The sequence below is a fragment of the Lycium ferocissimum genome, chromosome 6 (genome assembly GCF_029784015.1).
Source record: "Lycium ferocissimum isolate CSIRO_LF1 chromosome 6, AGI_CSIRO_Lferr_CH_V1, whole genome shotgun sequence".
Lineage (NCBI taxonomy): Eukaryota > Viridiplantae > Streptophyta > Magnoliopsida > Solanales > Solanaceae > Lycium > Lycium ferocissimum.
In genome coordinates this window covers 26,272,356-26,288,824 of record NC_081347.1, presented here as the reverse complement: position 1 = coordinate 26,288,824, position 16,469 = coordinate 26,272,356, and the positions used below count along the sequence as shown (strand labels likewise).

Here is a 16,469-nt window from a genome sequence, read left to right as displayed (position 1 = left end):
ACGTTAGGAAAATAGATTTCAAATGCTCTAACATTTAGTCGTTTTTAAAAAAATCTAAGGCCTCTCATCAATATTGGCTTTAGGTCACAAATATCCTTGAGCCGCCCCTGCTTTTACTTAGTTCAAACAAAGGGCAGAGGTGGTTTAACTTGTCCAAAGTACTTCTCATGAGGAAATTGAAAGCTTTAGAAATTCGGCCAATGACTTTTGAAGTGATACATGCATAGATAAGTGATTTTTACATTACAAACGAAAAGAAACATAACTGTATTAAATAATTTCATATGATTGAGTGATCATTTGACCAATGAACTCCTAAACATGTGAAATATGTCATCTGTGACTGTAAGCACAATTGACAAATTAAAGGTCTCTATTTCCGTAAATATTCTCTTATGCAGACATCACATATGTCTTCTGATGCTAATTGAGCTAGCAAAGAGGATGCAAGAGTCTCTATTACTATGTACGTACCACAACTTTCTTTTCAAGAGTCCTATTTGTGAAATTCGAAGAAACAAAGAAATGACTCGATCCTCAATAGAAGAGGAATCAGACAAATATTTCGACTCTAAAAGAAATTACATATAAAAGACCAACTGATCAAATGATAATTAACGAAACAAAAATTCATACATTTAATAAGATTCAAAACCACGATAAAATTTTGTACTAGTAGCCATTAGTTCCAACTGAATATTTGCTATTTCCTTGCCTGTTTAATGCTATTTGTCTTATTTAACTAATACATACAGTTCTTTTTTTCTCTCAAAACATAGACAGGCACAAGAACAAAAACAATGTGGAATTAATTAGCATAAACAAAGTTGGAAATAGCAAACCCTTACCATTTAAAGATCTAAAAATAATAAAAGAACAAATTGCTAGTAACATATAGAGACTTAGCCTCATCAAAGGACACTCACTTTGCATTTCTCTTGGGCCCGGGCCATATTAAGTGCACTGTGGATTTCTACCAGGCCCACCATAATAGAAATGTGTACCCCATTCACTACTGTAATCACTTTTGATGTTATAGCAGTTTGTGTTTTCAGCTAATATTGATATACCTTGGGCTGAGCTAAGACTGTTATCAGAATCCACAACTTCAAGATTTCTGAAATAGCTTGCTTTTTTAAACCCATCATCAGCAAAATGGCCAGAGCCCATTTGTGTGGAAGTATGTTCTCCATTGGCCCGTGAATTTACTACTTCTCCTCCCCATTCCACCATTGTGGCCCGATCTGCTAAGTGTGTAAATAACTCAGCTGGCCAATAGCCCACTAGCGTGTTATCACCAAACACCATCCACCAATTCCCTAGCTTTGGATCCTAAACATACACAAAACAATTTTTTAGTTAGATTGTAAAAATGGAAGCTTGTTTTCTTTCATCAACAACAAATTAACTTATTAATTGATTAGGAGGCCTGGTGCAGTGGCGGAACCAGATATTTACATAAGGGGATTCAAAAAAAAAAAAAAAAAAAATCTAGAATGTCATAGTTGTAATTTGAACATTATGACGTAAAACAATTTTGAACCTCCTTTACCACTGTACTTGAACTTTCTTCGAGGATTCAACAGCTCACATATAATCAAAAAGATCAATTTTACTCTATTGACATAGTATAATTTTCCTAGAGAGATTAAACCCCTTTGACATGACTTAGTTCCGTCCCTAGCCTAGTGTAACTTTTTGTCGCTACGGGGATGGTAATAGGATATCCAATCATCAGCCAAGTTAAATACAATAACATAGTAAGGACTTTATTATTATTATTATTATTATTATTATTATTATTATTATTATTATTATTATTATTGTTGTTGTTGTTGTTGTTATTATTATTATTGTGATTTAACAAGTTATAGTAGATTAGTATTCTATTTTTCTGATTACGTTTACCTAAGTATGCAAATTGAATTTCGAGGGAATGATGGCTAAAATGAAAAAAGAGGCAAGGGAAATTAGAAGGGACCTTCCAAATGAGTATAGTGACATCATATTGACTTCCTTCGACAGCAGAAACAGGAGAAATGGCAGCTCCAATGGCTATTCTGCTATTTGTTTGGACAAATCCTGAACATAGTAGGTTGTAGCATCCTGTTGCTTGGTAGGAATCACTCTGTTCATGTTACCAAATAAATAAATACATTGTTACGCATTAGTCTTTCAAACATATAATATACTCTATAATTTAAGTGTATGTGTTTTCATAATAAAGTTCAAGTTATCATAAAGAGCTTAATTAAAAGGATCTCTCATCTACTGTTACTTTCTTGACGCATCCACACTATAACGCTTAATGAGATTAATTTTAACACAACCTTGTGTATTGAAAGAAAAGAATTGCGATCCATGTGTTAATCTCTTTCACTAAGCACAATTCAAGGGGTAAAGGATCGTTTGTTTAAGCACCCATTTGTCTCATTTTAACTGTCGTTTTAGTAGCTTTTTTCACGCCCATTAAGAAAAGTATGAATACAAAGTACAGGTTTCTAAGTTATCCTTATTTAATGACTACAAGTAGATTGATTGTTTCTTCTTAAATATTGTGCATTCTTCTTTAAAGTTAAGGATATACTTGGAAATAATTAACAATTTTAGTCTTGAATTCCTAAAATGACAATTATTTGAGCTAAAGCAATAATTAATTTGGGATGAAGGGAGAATTCACTGACTACATAATCTGTATACATTATAATTCCGTAAAACCAATATGACCCTTTAAAAGTATACAAGTCTTGTAATAGTCTAAACTGGTACATTAATATCAAGGTTGGTGCTACTTCCTTCTCACTTTCCACTAATGTTTATTGTTGCTGTCATCATTAATGTTCAACAACTTTGTGTGGAGAAGATATTAATTAATTTAGCATGCATTGCGCCAGAAAAGATGGTTCAAATTTTTATGAATGTGGCTTGTCAATTAATGTAGTTAATGTTAGTGTATCACTTCAAAGTTCTCTATCATACTTTTATATTTATTTATTAGCGCAAATAAATAACAATCAAAGTACTCCCTTGATCCCATATTAGTTGTAATGCTTTGCTTCTTGAGGGTCTATTGAATTAATCTTCAAAGCTAAATTGGATTAAATTAATTCAAATATTTTAAAATTACAGTTTAGATATTTAAAACCACACGAAAAGTACTATAAGTTGCAATTTTTCTCATGTCAATATGTTTTTTTAAAATGTTGGTCAAAGTTCTTGAAGTTTGGCTTTTAAAAAGAGAAATGTAACAACTACTCCCTCCATTCACCTTTACTTGTCCACTATTCCAAAAATAAATTTTCACTTTTACTTATCCACTTTCGCATATCGAGAGAAAAGTAATTTGTTTTTCCTATTTTACCCTTAACATTAATTACTCATTCCAAATCATTTTGCAAATCAAATACAATTATACACCAATTAATATGGGCATCATGTTGAAATATGCACTTTATTTATTATTTATTAAGAGATGTGCAAAATTCATAATGGACAAGTAAAAGTGAACGGAGGCAATAATATGCGAAAGATCGAGGAATTATAGGGTTAAGGAATTCAAAGAATGTGGATAAAAAAGGATATGGGAAAGAAAAAATTGTATTTGCTCTTCAATTCCAAGAGAGATTCCTTGGTCCACATGTACTAATTAATGAAGAAATTAAAACTTAGTTAAAAATTGCATAGTCTTTTTCCTTGGACCACTTTGCATTTACACCACCACTCTAGCTGTGGGAAAGGAGTATATTCATGGTTAATGTGCTCTTTAAATGTTGACTCTTAAGCCATAACAACTCATGTGCTTCTATGCCTTTCTGCCTCCTCCATCCTCATTTTTTCTTTTCCACTTTATTTCCGTTCCAGTGCTCTAAGTTTTAGATGATTGAATTCAATCCCTTTATTATTTCCTCTTTCTTTCAATAACCAACCCCCCACCCCCTCGCCCCTCGCCCCTCGTCCATCTTTTCCTTAGCAATCACATGTAAAAGGTACTTTCTCATATCATTACGATGGATGCAACTTATATATGTATAACACTAACGATGAAAAAAACAAAAAACTTATTATTATTATTATTATTATAACGTGTTACCTATCTTTTTCTTTTCTTTTTTAAATGTATATATTCATTCATACCATCCTCTAAAGGCCTTTGTTTGCAACAAATTTTCTCAATTACAGAAAATTAACTGCAATCACAAAATAAAGAAAAAGAATAATTATTTCATTTGTTAAGATTGTGAGTACAAATATGTGTATTCTCTTGATTCTTATCTTCTAAATTTTCTCCGTGATTCGAGGACCGTTAGTAGCGTATTTCTCGAACGTATGATGATTTGGATGAGGACTTTCTTGGGATGTATTTGATCTCCATGAAAGAATATTGTGGATCTTTTTAAAGTATTTGATTGTCAAGAAATATCCTGCTACATATTGATCTCTTTGTGAATATCCCGGGAAGTGTATGGGACTTTCTTGGGATGTATCCAAGTGTTTATAGGATATTCGAGGTGGATTTTCAAAGGAGTATGTGCCCCTTTATATAGAGGTGATCAGGGTTTAGGGTAAAGTACCCTCCAAGGAACCTTAACGGACGTTAGAGTTTAAAGTTGGATTGGGCGCATCTTGTAGAGTCTTATCTAGAATCCAATAAAATTTGCGTGTCTACAACCTCTATTCTGAAAATTTAACTAATTTTTATTCCATAAATATTGCAAAAGATGAAACTTCGATAATTTGGATTATTGTTTAATTGAATCTATTACAAAACGACTAAGTAATAATTAATCACCAAAGTACTCCTACATTAGCAAGGAGTTGACTATATTGAGATCTAAACACTATTAAGAAAATCATGAAATGAAAAGCGATTATTTTAGTTTCTTTTATTATTTCCTCATTCCTCAATATGTGCCAAGATTCAGATTACAATTTTGTCAGCAATAGAATAGGGAGTTGCGAATTAATAAATTATATGGTAGATTGAGAAAATCCTAATAGCCAAAGGGGACAGAATTTATCAAGACAACTCCAAAGCACGAACTCCTCAAATAAACAAAGTTGGGAAGTTTCCATTGACCCAAGGCAAAGTTGACTTTGAGCTTATTCTGATCGCACCTATGTATGTATAGGTGCGATCTCAAGGAAGAATCTCCCATTCAAAACTAATCTAATAGTAAAGTGGAAAATTTCGTAGACCTTCAAAGCCTTAATTAAACTGAGATAGTACCACAAAACAAAAATTTAAATATAAGTGACTCTATGAAAATAGAGGTTCTTTCCACATAACCCTTATAATCCTATTTATAACCCTATATTTTTCTCACTTTCCAAAGTTTGATGTAACGTTATAATTGAGTTCTATGATTAAATTTCAATAACCTAGCAGTATACTAATTAACTGCCAAGAGACGCTATTCTCTTTGTATCAATTTAATGGACCAACGTTCCAATTATATCACATGATCATTTAGAATGGTGGGAGTAGCACTTTACATATAGAATGGTGGTATACATACTACTAGTCTGTTCCGTTAATTGGTAACCATAGAAGGCAAAAGCATATATTTCAGTAAAATATAATGTCCATTAGATATTAATTCATTTATTGTAATTTATTTGATTATCCTAATATCGTGAGACCAATAATAAATTAAATTAAGTAAAAAAAAAATCAATAAAGAGGTAAAGGAACTAGGGAGAGAAAGCTAACCGTCCAATATGTAAATAATCTAGGTCTGCTGTCACCATACAGCTCCGGACTAACCTGACTAGTATAAGAATCAAAGCTTTAGAAATTCAAATATAATTTTCTCCTTTCTTAAAAGCAGTAAGGTGAATACCAATGAACAACAAATAAAAACATTAGATTATGGAAAGGAGAAGGCATTTTTGTCATTAAACATTTAATTCAATTTTCTGTTTTCCAGGAAGGAAAAGACACTTGAAATGAATCTTTATTTTTATTTTCTGCTTTTTTCTATTGAGAAGATAGGGAAAAAAAAAAAGTACGGGGTTGGGTGTGGGGGTGGGGGGGGGCAGTTACGCTCTCTGTCTACCGGCGGAAGGAAATGTTTACGCCACGTAGCCTATATTTTGAGCTTATTAATGGTTTAGCCCATATTTATATATAAACACTTTTCATACAAGCTTGATACGTTATGTATAATGTTTCACCCCAACTACAATATTGTATAATATTATATATTGAGCTACGCAGCTTAATATTTTATGTTCGGGTTATATATATTTTTGAAAAATTTTCCAAAAAAATGGAGAGGGGGAGGGAGGGATAGCGTGTACCTGCCAGCCAGCTTCGATGCTATTAAGATCAGCGCCGTCAAAAGATCCAGAGAGAACCCAAATCTGAGATAGACTAAATTCGTTGACCACCTCGATTGATGGGTCCCACACGTTTATTGTTGCTTTTGCCCCATATATTTCTTGTGAGCTTCCCGTGTAAGCTATTGCATGCTACACAATTTTCCCTTAATTAGTTGTTAATTAACATAAAAACTTGAATGTATTACCCAAATTAATCATTTGTGTATTATCAAGGGTCATTGCAAACTATTCATCATTTGTAAATTAGGATACACATGCATCTAAAATTGCTAAGGGATAGTAAATACACGAAAAAAAGTGGAGTTTTGATAACTAATTTGTTGAGATACAGTTTGCAACAACCTCATCATACTTGCGATAATTAAGGAAATGATGCTAAAATTGTCATCTCACATGATTTATTGTCGTAGCAAAATCGGTGACGAGTAATAGTAGTAGAAAAAAGGTCCCTACGGATATAAATGCAAGAGATACTTGTTTAGAAACTGACTATGATAGCTATATTTAGCCGATACTAGCATATATTTAGTGTCAAATACTTTATTTACCCGATACTAGCATATATTTAGCTACTATGTATACAGTTGTCACATAAGAAAACAAAACTCCGAATTTAATTTCACTTCCCATGTAATGCTCTGATAGCATCGATTCTACCTAAAATAGAATAAATAACCTTTAAATTATTACTCATATTAATTACTTAATTTCACTAACCTGGAACATTTACACCTTACAACTACCACGAGTAATGACCGTGATACCATTCATTAATGAATGATCTACCCAACATACGTTGTACATTGTTCTTCGATGTAACACGTACAAAATATTACTCCAGTTAACTTCTATAATTCCATTTTCTTGAAATTACTAGCTACAACAAAACCCTAATATTAAAGTTTTTGCAGGTTTCTTTATCTCGAGCAATTCCTTTCCTATATTCTAAGTATATTCTCATGTACCTCTAGAGACTATGTACACTGTGGATGTAAATTGGGTCCAGTTAAATTGTGATTAGCTGGCCGGTGTAATTTTATTTATATTTAATCACCAATACAAATTAAATCATCAAAGTGAAAAATCAAGAATAATCAACTTACGCACATTGAGTATTTCATTGAATACTTGCTGTGAAATCACTTAGCAATTTTTCATTGGAATTTAAATACTAGTCTCTCATGAGTTTTTTATTTTATTGACCATTAAGCAACATACTACCAAAAAAAATTGGAATTAGCTATGAATTTTGTCGCTAATCTATCGATAAATTGCTCGCAGCTAATATAATCTTTTGAAAACTTGTTGCTAAATAGGATTAGTGACGGATTTTGCTGTTTACCTACAAAATTTATCCATCTCTAATTTCTAGTACTTTTTTAGTAGTTACACACTTAGTCTACATGCCCATCTTTTCCTAGTCAGTTTACCTCAAAATTCAAATTAAAACAAGGTGACTAATTAAGATATTAAGTTGCAAAAATATCTAAATACGCAAAGACTAATCACTGAGAAAAAACAATAGGCTCTATACTACATTAGCAGCAAGAAAAAAATGTAAAGATGTGTAAGAGTAATATCCAAAGTTTTAAAAGTAGTAGTATGGCATATACCTCATGGCCATTGCCACTAACAACATCAGGAGCATCAACACGGCGAGCAAGAGGCAATCCATGACGTTTTTTCTTGCCGAAATCATACAATGACTTTGCTCTCAGCACATCATGCACCTTACTCCGCCTTATCGGAACAGTCCCTTTGGGGCAGCGCTGCCCATTCTGGTGCCACATTTGCCAATCTATCGGCTTTTCACTTTTGCTACTGTTACTTACGACGTCTCTAGCACTCATGGCGTCTGTTTTCACGGCCGTTTTCAGTTTTGGAATCTCTGGTGGAACCTTCTGTATTACATTGCAATGATTTCAAGTTAACAATTCTATTTTGATCATGAGCTAGCTAGCTCCACATTAATGATGATTTAACAACTTGTTGCTTGTGAGTAAAAGAAAAGAAAAGAAAAGAAAAACTAAAGTGAAAGTAAAGGTGGTTGGTCGTTGAAACGCTTATTATTGCACCACGCTTTTTCCCAGCTATATCTTGTTTATTTTTTCTAAAAGGAAACTTTTATTATACAATTATTTTATCCTTACAAGGGTAACGCTAAAGGTCCAGGAGATCGGTTTTATAGACTCATTATAAATGTTGTTTTAATTATATGATCTTTTTCGTAGGAGATTGATTATTAAAGAAAATATATGAAATCTTTATAAGGTTATTTCTTTTATTCACGTTGTACCGGTTATAGAAGACCATTTCTTCTTAAGACTCTTGCGGCAATATATAAACATTACTTCAAAATAATATTATTCGCTATAAATGAGCAACAAATTCCATAAAGAAGGAGGAGGTATGGGTTGTACTATTTGATTTATTAGGTTTAGGTAATAGGTACTATTATAAAATAAAAATAAAAAAGAAGAAGTAATACCTGAATCTTGTGATTCTTGAGAAGAGGATGATCCAAAGCTGGTTGTTTTCTTTTATGAACACAATCTATGATATCTCCATCTGGGCTCTGAAAATTTTAAAAAAATCACTAAAATATCACCTCGCACAATGAACACAAGAGAAGGAAGTAACAAAAGAAATATGTAAAAGAAAGAAAAAGAAGATATGCATCACCTCAAAGGTCAAGACAGGAGGCTTGTTAATTTTCTCCAAATGCCTTTCAATCCTTTCAAGTCTCAAATTGCTGACTTGTTTATACTTTGTGTAGTTCAAGTTACTTTGAGATGTTGTTTGGGACATAAAAAAGAAGAAAGACAAAAGAAAGAGTACTGGAGGATTTTCTCTCTTCCTTGTAACAGTGTCCATTTCATTCAGTGCCAAAGGAAAAGGCAAGAACAAACAACTTTGAGGGGGAAAAAAGGAAAGAGAAAAAGAGACTTAGACAGCCATTACTAGAAAAGCTACAGTGACCTTCTCCTCCTCTTAATAAGAGAAAACGACCTCTACTGAAACAGCCTTTTCCTTTAACACACTCAAAAAAACACACAGTGGGTGTTTGAAAAAGAGAAGCATAAATGCGAGGTGGGTGAAGGAAAATTTATTAACAAGTTGCAGCAGATACTGAGCACACAACCCTAAATGAGTTTCATGATGATTGAGAGCAGAAGCAGCACCATCTGGATAATATAAATGGACAGTCAAAAGATAAACATTTGTTTTTACAATGATGATCTGATATGTTGAAGGAAGTTAAAAGCATAGCAGAAAATGAAATAGGTGAGTTAATATGGGGCAGTGGAAAAGTAAGGAAGAATAATAAATCATACAGACCTACCCATCTTCTCAACGATCCCCACTCCCACGCTGGCACCTTCTTTTATTGCACCTTACTTAATTTCACTCCTTCACCTTCAATATTTGTATCTGCCTCTCCCACCACACAATCTTCACCATTAATACTTAGCTACCTTCTCCCTTTGCTTTATTTCTTTCCTTCTTTTATTTACCTCTTCCAACAACCACCCCCCCCCCCCCCGCCTCTCCTTTTTATTTCTTTGTTTCTTGATTTACTTCCTCTGTCCCAATTTGTACGAGGGTTGACCTATTTGAGGAGTCAAACAGTCTTTCTTTGACTAATATTTTCTCCAACTCTTTTCATTGTGAATTTGTATTAATTATGCAGACTTATAGTACTTTTTATATGATTTTCAAATATGTAAATTTTATTATAAAATACTCGAAGAATCTACGTTGGAAATTAAGTCAAAAAAAGAGCTGTCTTATTCCCCAAATAGATCAATCCTCATATAAATTGGGATGGAGGGAGTACTACATAATTATATCCCTTTGTTTTCTTTTCTCAAATTTTAATGTAACTACTTACCTTTCCTATCTCACTTTCGATAACAAAATTTATTTATATCCGGTGTTTGTACTAAACTATATTAATATACCACGGATAAGTGATAGACTAAGGTGCTAATATATATATTGATGAATTTTTAAATTATATATCTTGACAATATTGTTTAACTTGCAATAATAAGTTACTTACGGGCCATTTCTAACATGATAAGGGTGCATGTAAAAGACATATATCATGGCTCATTAGTTATTTTAATATAAACACGGAGGGTAAATAAGATTTTTACTACTATGTCATACCCACGTGGTCGTTCTTGTTATTCTCCCTGTTTTCGCTGCTATAATTCTATCTCACATTTGCATAGTGTTACTTTTATTTCTTTTTTCTTAATTCTATTAGATCTCCAAAATGGCCTGCACATCGTGTTGACTGTCACATTAAGATTATATTAAAAATAGATGAGTTTGGTGAGGAAAAGACTTGTTTGTATGGAAACATATTGTCGAGCTAAGCACCTATACAAATAAAGGAATTGAAAGTGTTTGGGATAATGTTTATTATTGATGTATCAACGTTATTTATAAAAATGATTTTGACAGTACAACTGTAAGAGTTAATAGTTATAAAAGTTAGGTTGGAAGGAGGGAGAGTGAAAGACATTTTTTGTTAATCTGTAATTTATTTGCAGTCTACTTGCGAAGCTTCTGGTGGTTAGACTTCATTTTATTATCCCTTTAAAAACACTCATCCTCACCTTAGAAAGTAAGAGGTGTTTTAACTACATACTCTTAATGAAAAATATTAGTACTATTTAATATGATTCCTTAGTTACATAAAAATTCACTTATCCAAATAAGAGAAAATTTGAAAGAAAAAAATTAGTATCTTCTTAATTATGTAAAAAACTATTTATTTTGGACTAAATATAAAAACTAAAAATATCATATAATATAGAACAGAGCCCAGAGGGGTATTAATAAATGAAAACTTATACTAAAACCTTTGTGTTTTAGCTGTGAGTTCTCATTTGTAGACTTTTCTTTACCTAAAATTCAAGCATAGTTAGTCTTGTATCTAACTTGAAGTTACATTAAAATACGTATCCCACTAAATTATGAAAAGGATATGAAGACTGCCTAATCATTTATTCTACAATTAAATTAAAGATATGGGGGAAACAGTGACCCCACTAAGAGCCTGTTTGGATTGGCTTGTTTAGGTGTTTTTAAGCCAAAATTAAGTACTATTATAGTGTTTGGGTAAAATAAAAAAGTATTTTTAAGCTAAAATGACAAAAATAAGTCAAAAGTCATAAGCTAAAATTCCTAACTTATGACTTTTAAGCATTAGTCAATCCAAACGGGCTCTAAATGAAGGTTCTACCAAAAGCTAATACGAAAGAATGCTGCCTTGCTAAGATTTGCCTATAGTGTATGGGTTGGCAGATTTATTATTTTTATTCCTCAATCCCTTTGAAGAAAATGCCTTCTAAGAATTTAGATTTTTCTTTCGTTTGACTTGATCCTTGAATTTACCACTTTTTCTACTCTAATTATGTGCAGGTGTTTGATTCGGCACAGAGTTGAAGAATAAGAGGAAGACCTTTAAAATTCATGATCTAAAACAAGTCGAAGATACTTGTGTAACTATAAATCATTTTATTAAGAGTAAAATAAGAAGTTCAAAGTTAAATTGTTAATAGATTTAAAAGATATCATTTTAAATTTTTTAAATTGACCTAAAAAAAGGAGTCTCACATAAACTGAGACAAAGGGAGTACTTAAATTTTATTGGACTTTAAAATCCCTTTTTCCTCTTTTCCCCTTTTGATAGAGTACACAGTGAATGAATTAAGCTGAATTATATTTACATTGTTTGGGCTACTTTTGTATTGGGCCCCAATTTTATTTCTGCACACTTTGGGACCCGGCCCATGTCCGGATATTTTCTTTCTTTATTCCGTGTAAGTACAAATAGAACAATGAGTTCCATTATCTAATTAACAAGTCCATTTTCCTATTTACAAAATATCTCACTTTATTTTTCTCTCTCTTCGTTCTTAACCGACCCAATTTCTATGGTTTCAATTCAATCGAAATCATCACAATTAGTCCAAATCAGTGTGTTAACATGGTATCAGAGCAAAGATCCGGTTGATCTTTGATAGTTTTTCCGCATTTTTCTTTCGATTCGATCTCAGTTGTTTTTCTTCCTTCGATTGTGGCAATTTGGAATTTCTTTGGTGAAATTAGGGTTTCAAGTCGATTTTTTGATTAGAAAAGGCTCTAAGTCTTTCAAGTTTGTGAATGATATACGGTAAATTCGTTCCTCTTTCTCTCTATTTGTGTTCGTAAGCTCGAATTTGGGGAAATTTCTGTGCCTAGTTAGTTGTATCCACGTTTTCAGTGTATTTGCGATTTTTTACATTGTCTATATTTGTTTCTAGAATTGCAACATCTGAATTTCATTGTGAACATAGTTTCTAGGATTTCCTTGCTTGTTTGAAGAATTTTGCTGTAGTTGAATAATTGTACTTTGAGAAATATGGCACCAGAACAGTCTCAATCACAAACTACTGCACCTGCTACTGCTTCTGATAATATTGGCACTAGTTTCACAATAGATGCTTCCCATCCTTTATATGTGCACCCTTCAGACAATTCGGGTATTATGTTGGTGCCAACTCCTTTCTCTGGGTTTGGTTATAACTCCTGGAAAAGGAATGTGCTTATTGCTTTGTCTGCTAAGAATAAAGCGGGTCTAGTTAATGGTAGAATATCCAAGCCTAGTGAAGACGCCCATTTATATGATTACTGGGTAAGAAGCAATGATATGGTGTTTGCCTGGTTGAGTAATTCTTTGTCCAAAGATATTGCTGAGAGTGTTCTTCATTGTGAGACTGCAAGAGACATTTGGAAAGACATAGAAGAGAGGTATGGTCAGTCCAATGATAGTTGGTATTACCAAATCCAAAGGGAAATTACTAAAGTCTCCCAAGGTGATTCAGTTATTGCTAGTCACTTTACCAGGCTTAGGAGACTTTGGGATGAACTTAGGACTGCCTCTTTTGGCCCAGAATGCACTTGTGGGGCAGAACCACAATGTAGTGAGGGACAAAAACTTATCAAGTTCCTCACTGGGCTTAACGACTCCTATTCAAATGTGAGGAGCAATATCCTCATGATCAATCCTGTCCCGACCTTAGGGAAGGCATATTCAATGCTCCTTCATGATGAGAAACAAAGGGAAATACAGTCACCAACACCTCCTTTCCTTTCAGATTCAACTTCCTTAATTGCCAAAGTTAGTCCTAGTACATATGGTTCAACCTCTGGGAAGGCTGTCCTTAATTCTTATGCTCCAACTTCTGGGAAGCCTGGTCCTAGCTCTTATGTTTCTAATTCTGGGGGTGTTTCTGGTACATATGCCTCAACTTCTGGGACTAAGTCTTACAGTCAAAGGGTTAATTTTGATCATAGAAAGCCAGAGCTAGTGTGCAAGTACTGCAAGAGGCCTAGTCATTCAGTAGACAAATGCTATAGGTTACATGGGTTCCCTGCTGACTTCAAGTTCACAAAGAACAAGAAGAGTGCAGCTTGTGTTCAAGTCAATGATGGTCAGCTAACACCCAACTTCATCTGATAGCTTTTCATCCTCATTCTCTGCTGCTCATGGTTTCTCAAGGGAACAATACAGTCACCTCATGAATCTCTTCCAGCAGTCTCAAATCTCTGATTCTACCACAAATACTGCAGATAGTTTTGCTGCTATGGCTGCCTTTCCAGGTATGGTTTGTAGTTTTGCTACATACACTGTGGCTTTATCTTGTGCATCTAAGTTGAAGGATAATAGTTGGATCATAGATTCCGGAGCTACAAACCATATGACACCACACAAAGATCTTCTTCACAATATAGAACCACTTCCCTTCCCTTATCTTGTCACCCTTCCTAATGGTTACAAAGTGAAGGTCAATTGCACTGGGTCCTTATTATTGTGCAGTGACCTTGTACTGTGTAATGTCCTACTTATTCCTTCCTTCCAATTCAATTTAATCTCTGTACCTCAACTTGTTGATAAGTTTAGTTGTTCTATATTTTTTAACAATGCTCTTTGTTCCATACAGGCCCCTTCTTTGAAGAGGCCCTTGGAAGTTGGTAGAGCAGCAAACGGGTTGTATATTTTCCAATCTCATCCTACAAGTTCCTTATCCATCTCTCATTCTGTAAATACTATATCTGCTGTTAATGCTAGTACTTCTTGTGATTACAGTGCTTGTACCACTTCTTGTAATCATGTTTCTTCAATAAATAAAGCATATTTGTTTTGGCACCAAAGATTAGGACACATGCCATTTCATAGAATGAAGTATATTTCCTACTTGTCATATAAAATTTCTAATAAGCAATCTTTTATATGTCCTGTTTGTCCTTTGGCAAGACAACAAAGACTCCCATTTTCTGATAGTTCAATTAAGACTAATCATTGCTTTCAATTAATTCAAATTGACCTATGGTGTCTACATCACACAAGAACTTATAATGGTTTTAGGTACTTTCTAACCATTGTAGATGATTACTCATTTTCACAACAGGGCTAAAAGTTTCATTGTAATCCACCCCCTCTTTCTGAGAATCACCTTTAACAACCAACCTAGCTTTGAATCTCTCAATAGTGCCATGAAATTTTTGTTTGCTTTTGTAAACCCATTTGCAAGGTATAGCTTTCTTGCCAGGGGGTAGAGGGACAATATCCCAGGTCTGATTTGCATCAAGTGCCTTGAATTCTAGGTCCATAGCAGCCTATCAGGCAGGGTTGGAGGCAGCTTGTTGGTAGTATTGTGGCTCATATATATGCAACTCAGATAAGGAAAAGGTAGGATCAATAGGGACAGTAGGGGAAACTGAAGAACAAATGAAATCATGAAGGTACTTGGGAGTAGTTTTAGGTCTGGAAGAAGCCCTTGTGGAAACAGAAGTTGGAGGAGGAACTGGAATATGAGGATATGGTTGAGAGGATGAAGGTGGTTGTGTGGAGGGTGAAGTTTGTAGTACAGAAGGTGTTGTGGGTGAAAGAGAAGAGGAGATTGAAGGAGAGGATGGGTTTGGAGAAGTAGAAGAGAGAGGAGAAGGATCATCTACAAAATCAGAGGAGAAGGCTGGAAAGGAAGAAGTAGGGGAAGAGGAGTGGTATGGAAAAACATGTTCATGAAACACAACATCCCTAGAATAAAAGATAGAGTGTGTGTTTAGATTGAGAAGTTTGTATCCTTTCTTCCCAATTGGGTAACCTAAGAATACACAAGATGTAGCCCTAGGCTGAAACTTATCTCTATTTACTTTTGGGAAAGTTGTATAACAGAGGCAACCAAAGGTTCTTAAGTTGAAATAAGGAGGAGAATGTCCATGAAGTTTTTCATAAGGGGAAATGTTGTTTAAAACAGAATAAGGGAATTTGTTGATAAGATATGTGGCTGTAAGGACACACTCACCCCAGTACTTGGTGGGAAGTTTAGACTGAAAGAGGAGAGCTCTTGAGGTTTCTAAAAAGTGTTTATGTTTCCTCTCAACAACTCCATTTTGCTGTGGAGTGTGAGGAATGGTGGTTTGGTAGATTACACTAAAACTTTCAGCCCTGTATCAAATGCCTTCTCATTGTTACATTAAGAATAACTGGGCTGTCCACCAACTAGATATCAACAATGCATTCCTTCATGGTGATCTCTATGAGGAAGTTTACATGAAAATTCCCCAAGGTTTGTCTGTTCAGTCCAACAATTCTGATCCTCCTTTAGCTTGTAGATTAAAGAAATCCCTCTATGGACTCAAACAAACTTTACGGCAATGGTTTGCCAAGTTATCTGAATCTCTCCTAACTATGGGTTACACTGCTATCAAGAATGACAGTTCACTTTTTTCTAAGATGCCTTCCTCCTCATCTGTATTGCTAGTTGTGTATGTTGATGATATCCTCCTGGTGGGAGATGATGATTCTGAAATTTCTGCCCTCAAGACCTTCTTGGATGCTCAATTTAAAATTAAGGATCTTGTTAGTGTCCACTACTTTCTTGGTCTTGAAGTTTCCAAAGTTCCTCTTGGGTATGTGGTCAATCAACACAAGTACACACAGGATCTCCTTTCAGAATTCCATTGTGCTGAAGCCAAGCCTATTTTGACTCCCCTTGATCCTCATCTAAAACTGTCTGCTGATTCAGGGGATCCCATCAGTGATCCTTCCTTGTATAAAAGACTTA

General features: G+C 34.0%; 2 protein-coding genes across 3 annotated transcripts; one reads left to right on the top strand and one right to left on the bottom strand.

The window, feature by feature from the left end:
- Positions 1-588: 588 nt before the first annotated feature.
- LOC132059579 (protein neprosin) lies at positions 589-9,771 on the bottom strand. 2 transcript variants are annotated; one of them, XM_059452223.1, is made up of 7 exons: positions 9,025-9,769; positions 8,831-8,917; positions 7,956-8,243; positions 6,301-6,471; positions 5,711-5,764; positions 1,982-2,128; positions 589-1,332 (listed from the first exon to the last, which is right to left on the bottom strand). In XM_059452223.1, exons 1-7 carry the CDS (start codon positions 9,214-9,216, stop codon positions 955-957), a joined length of 1,317 nt encoding a protein of 438 aa, XP_059308206.1. In that variant the 5' UTR covers positions 9,217-9,769; the 3' UTR covers positions 589-954. The 2 variants fall into 2 exon arrangements, with proteins under 2 accessions (XP_059308206.1, XP_059308207.1); XM_059452224.1 differs by lacking the exon at positions 5,711-5,764 and having other exon boundaries at positions 9,025-9,771.
- Positions 9,772-12,760: 2,989 nt separating this feature from the next.
- LOC132061239 (uncharacterized) lies at positions 12,761-13,858 on the top strand. The gene has a single exon (XM_059454089.1). The coding sequence runs from the start codon at positions 12,761-12,763 to the stop codon at positions 13,856-13,858; it is 1,098 nt and encodes a 365-aa protein (XP_059310072.1).
- Positions 13,859-16,469: the final 2,611 nt, after the last annotated feature.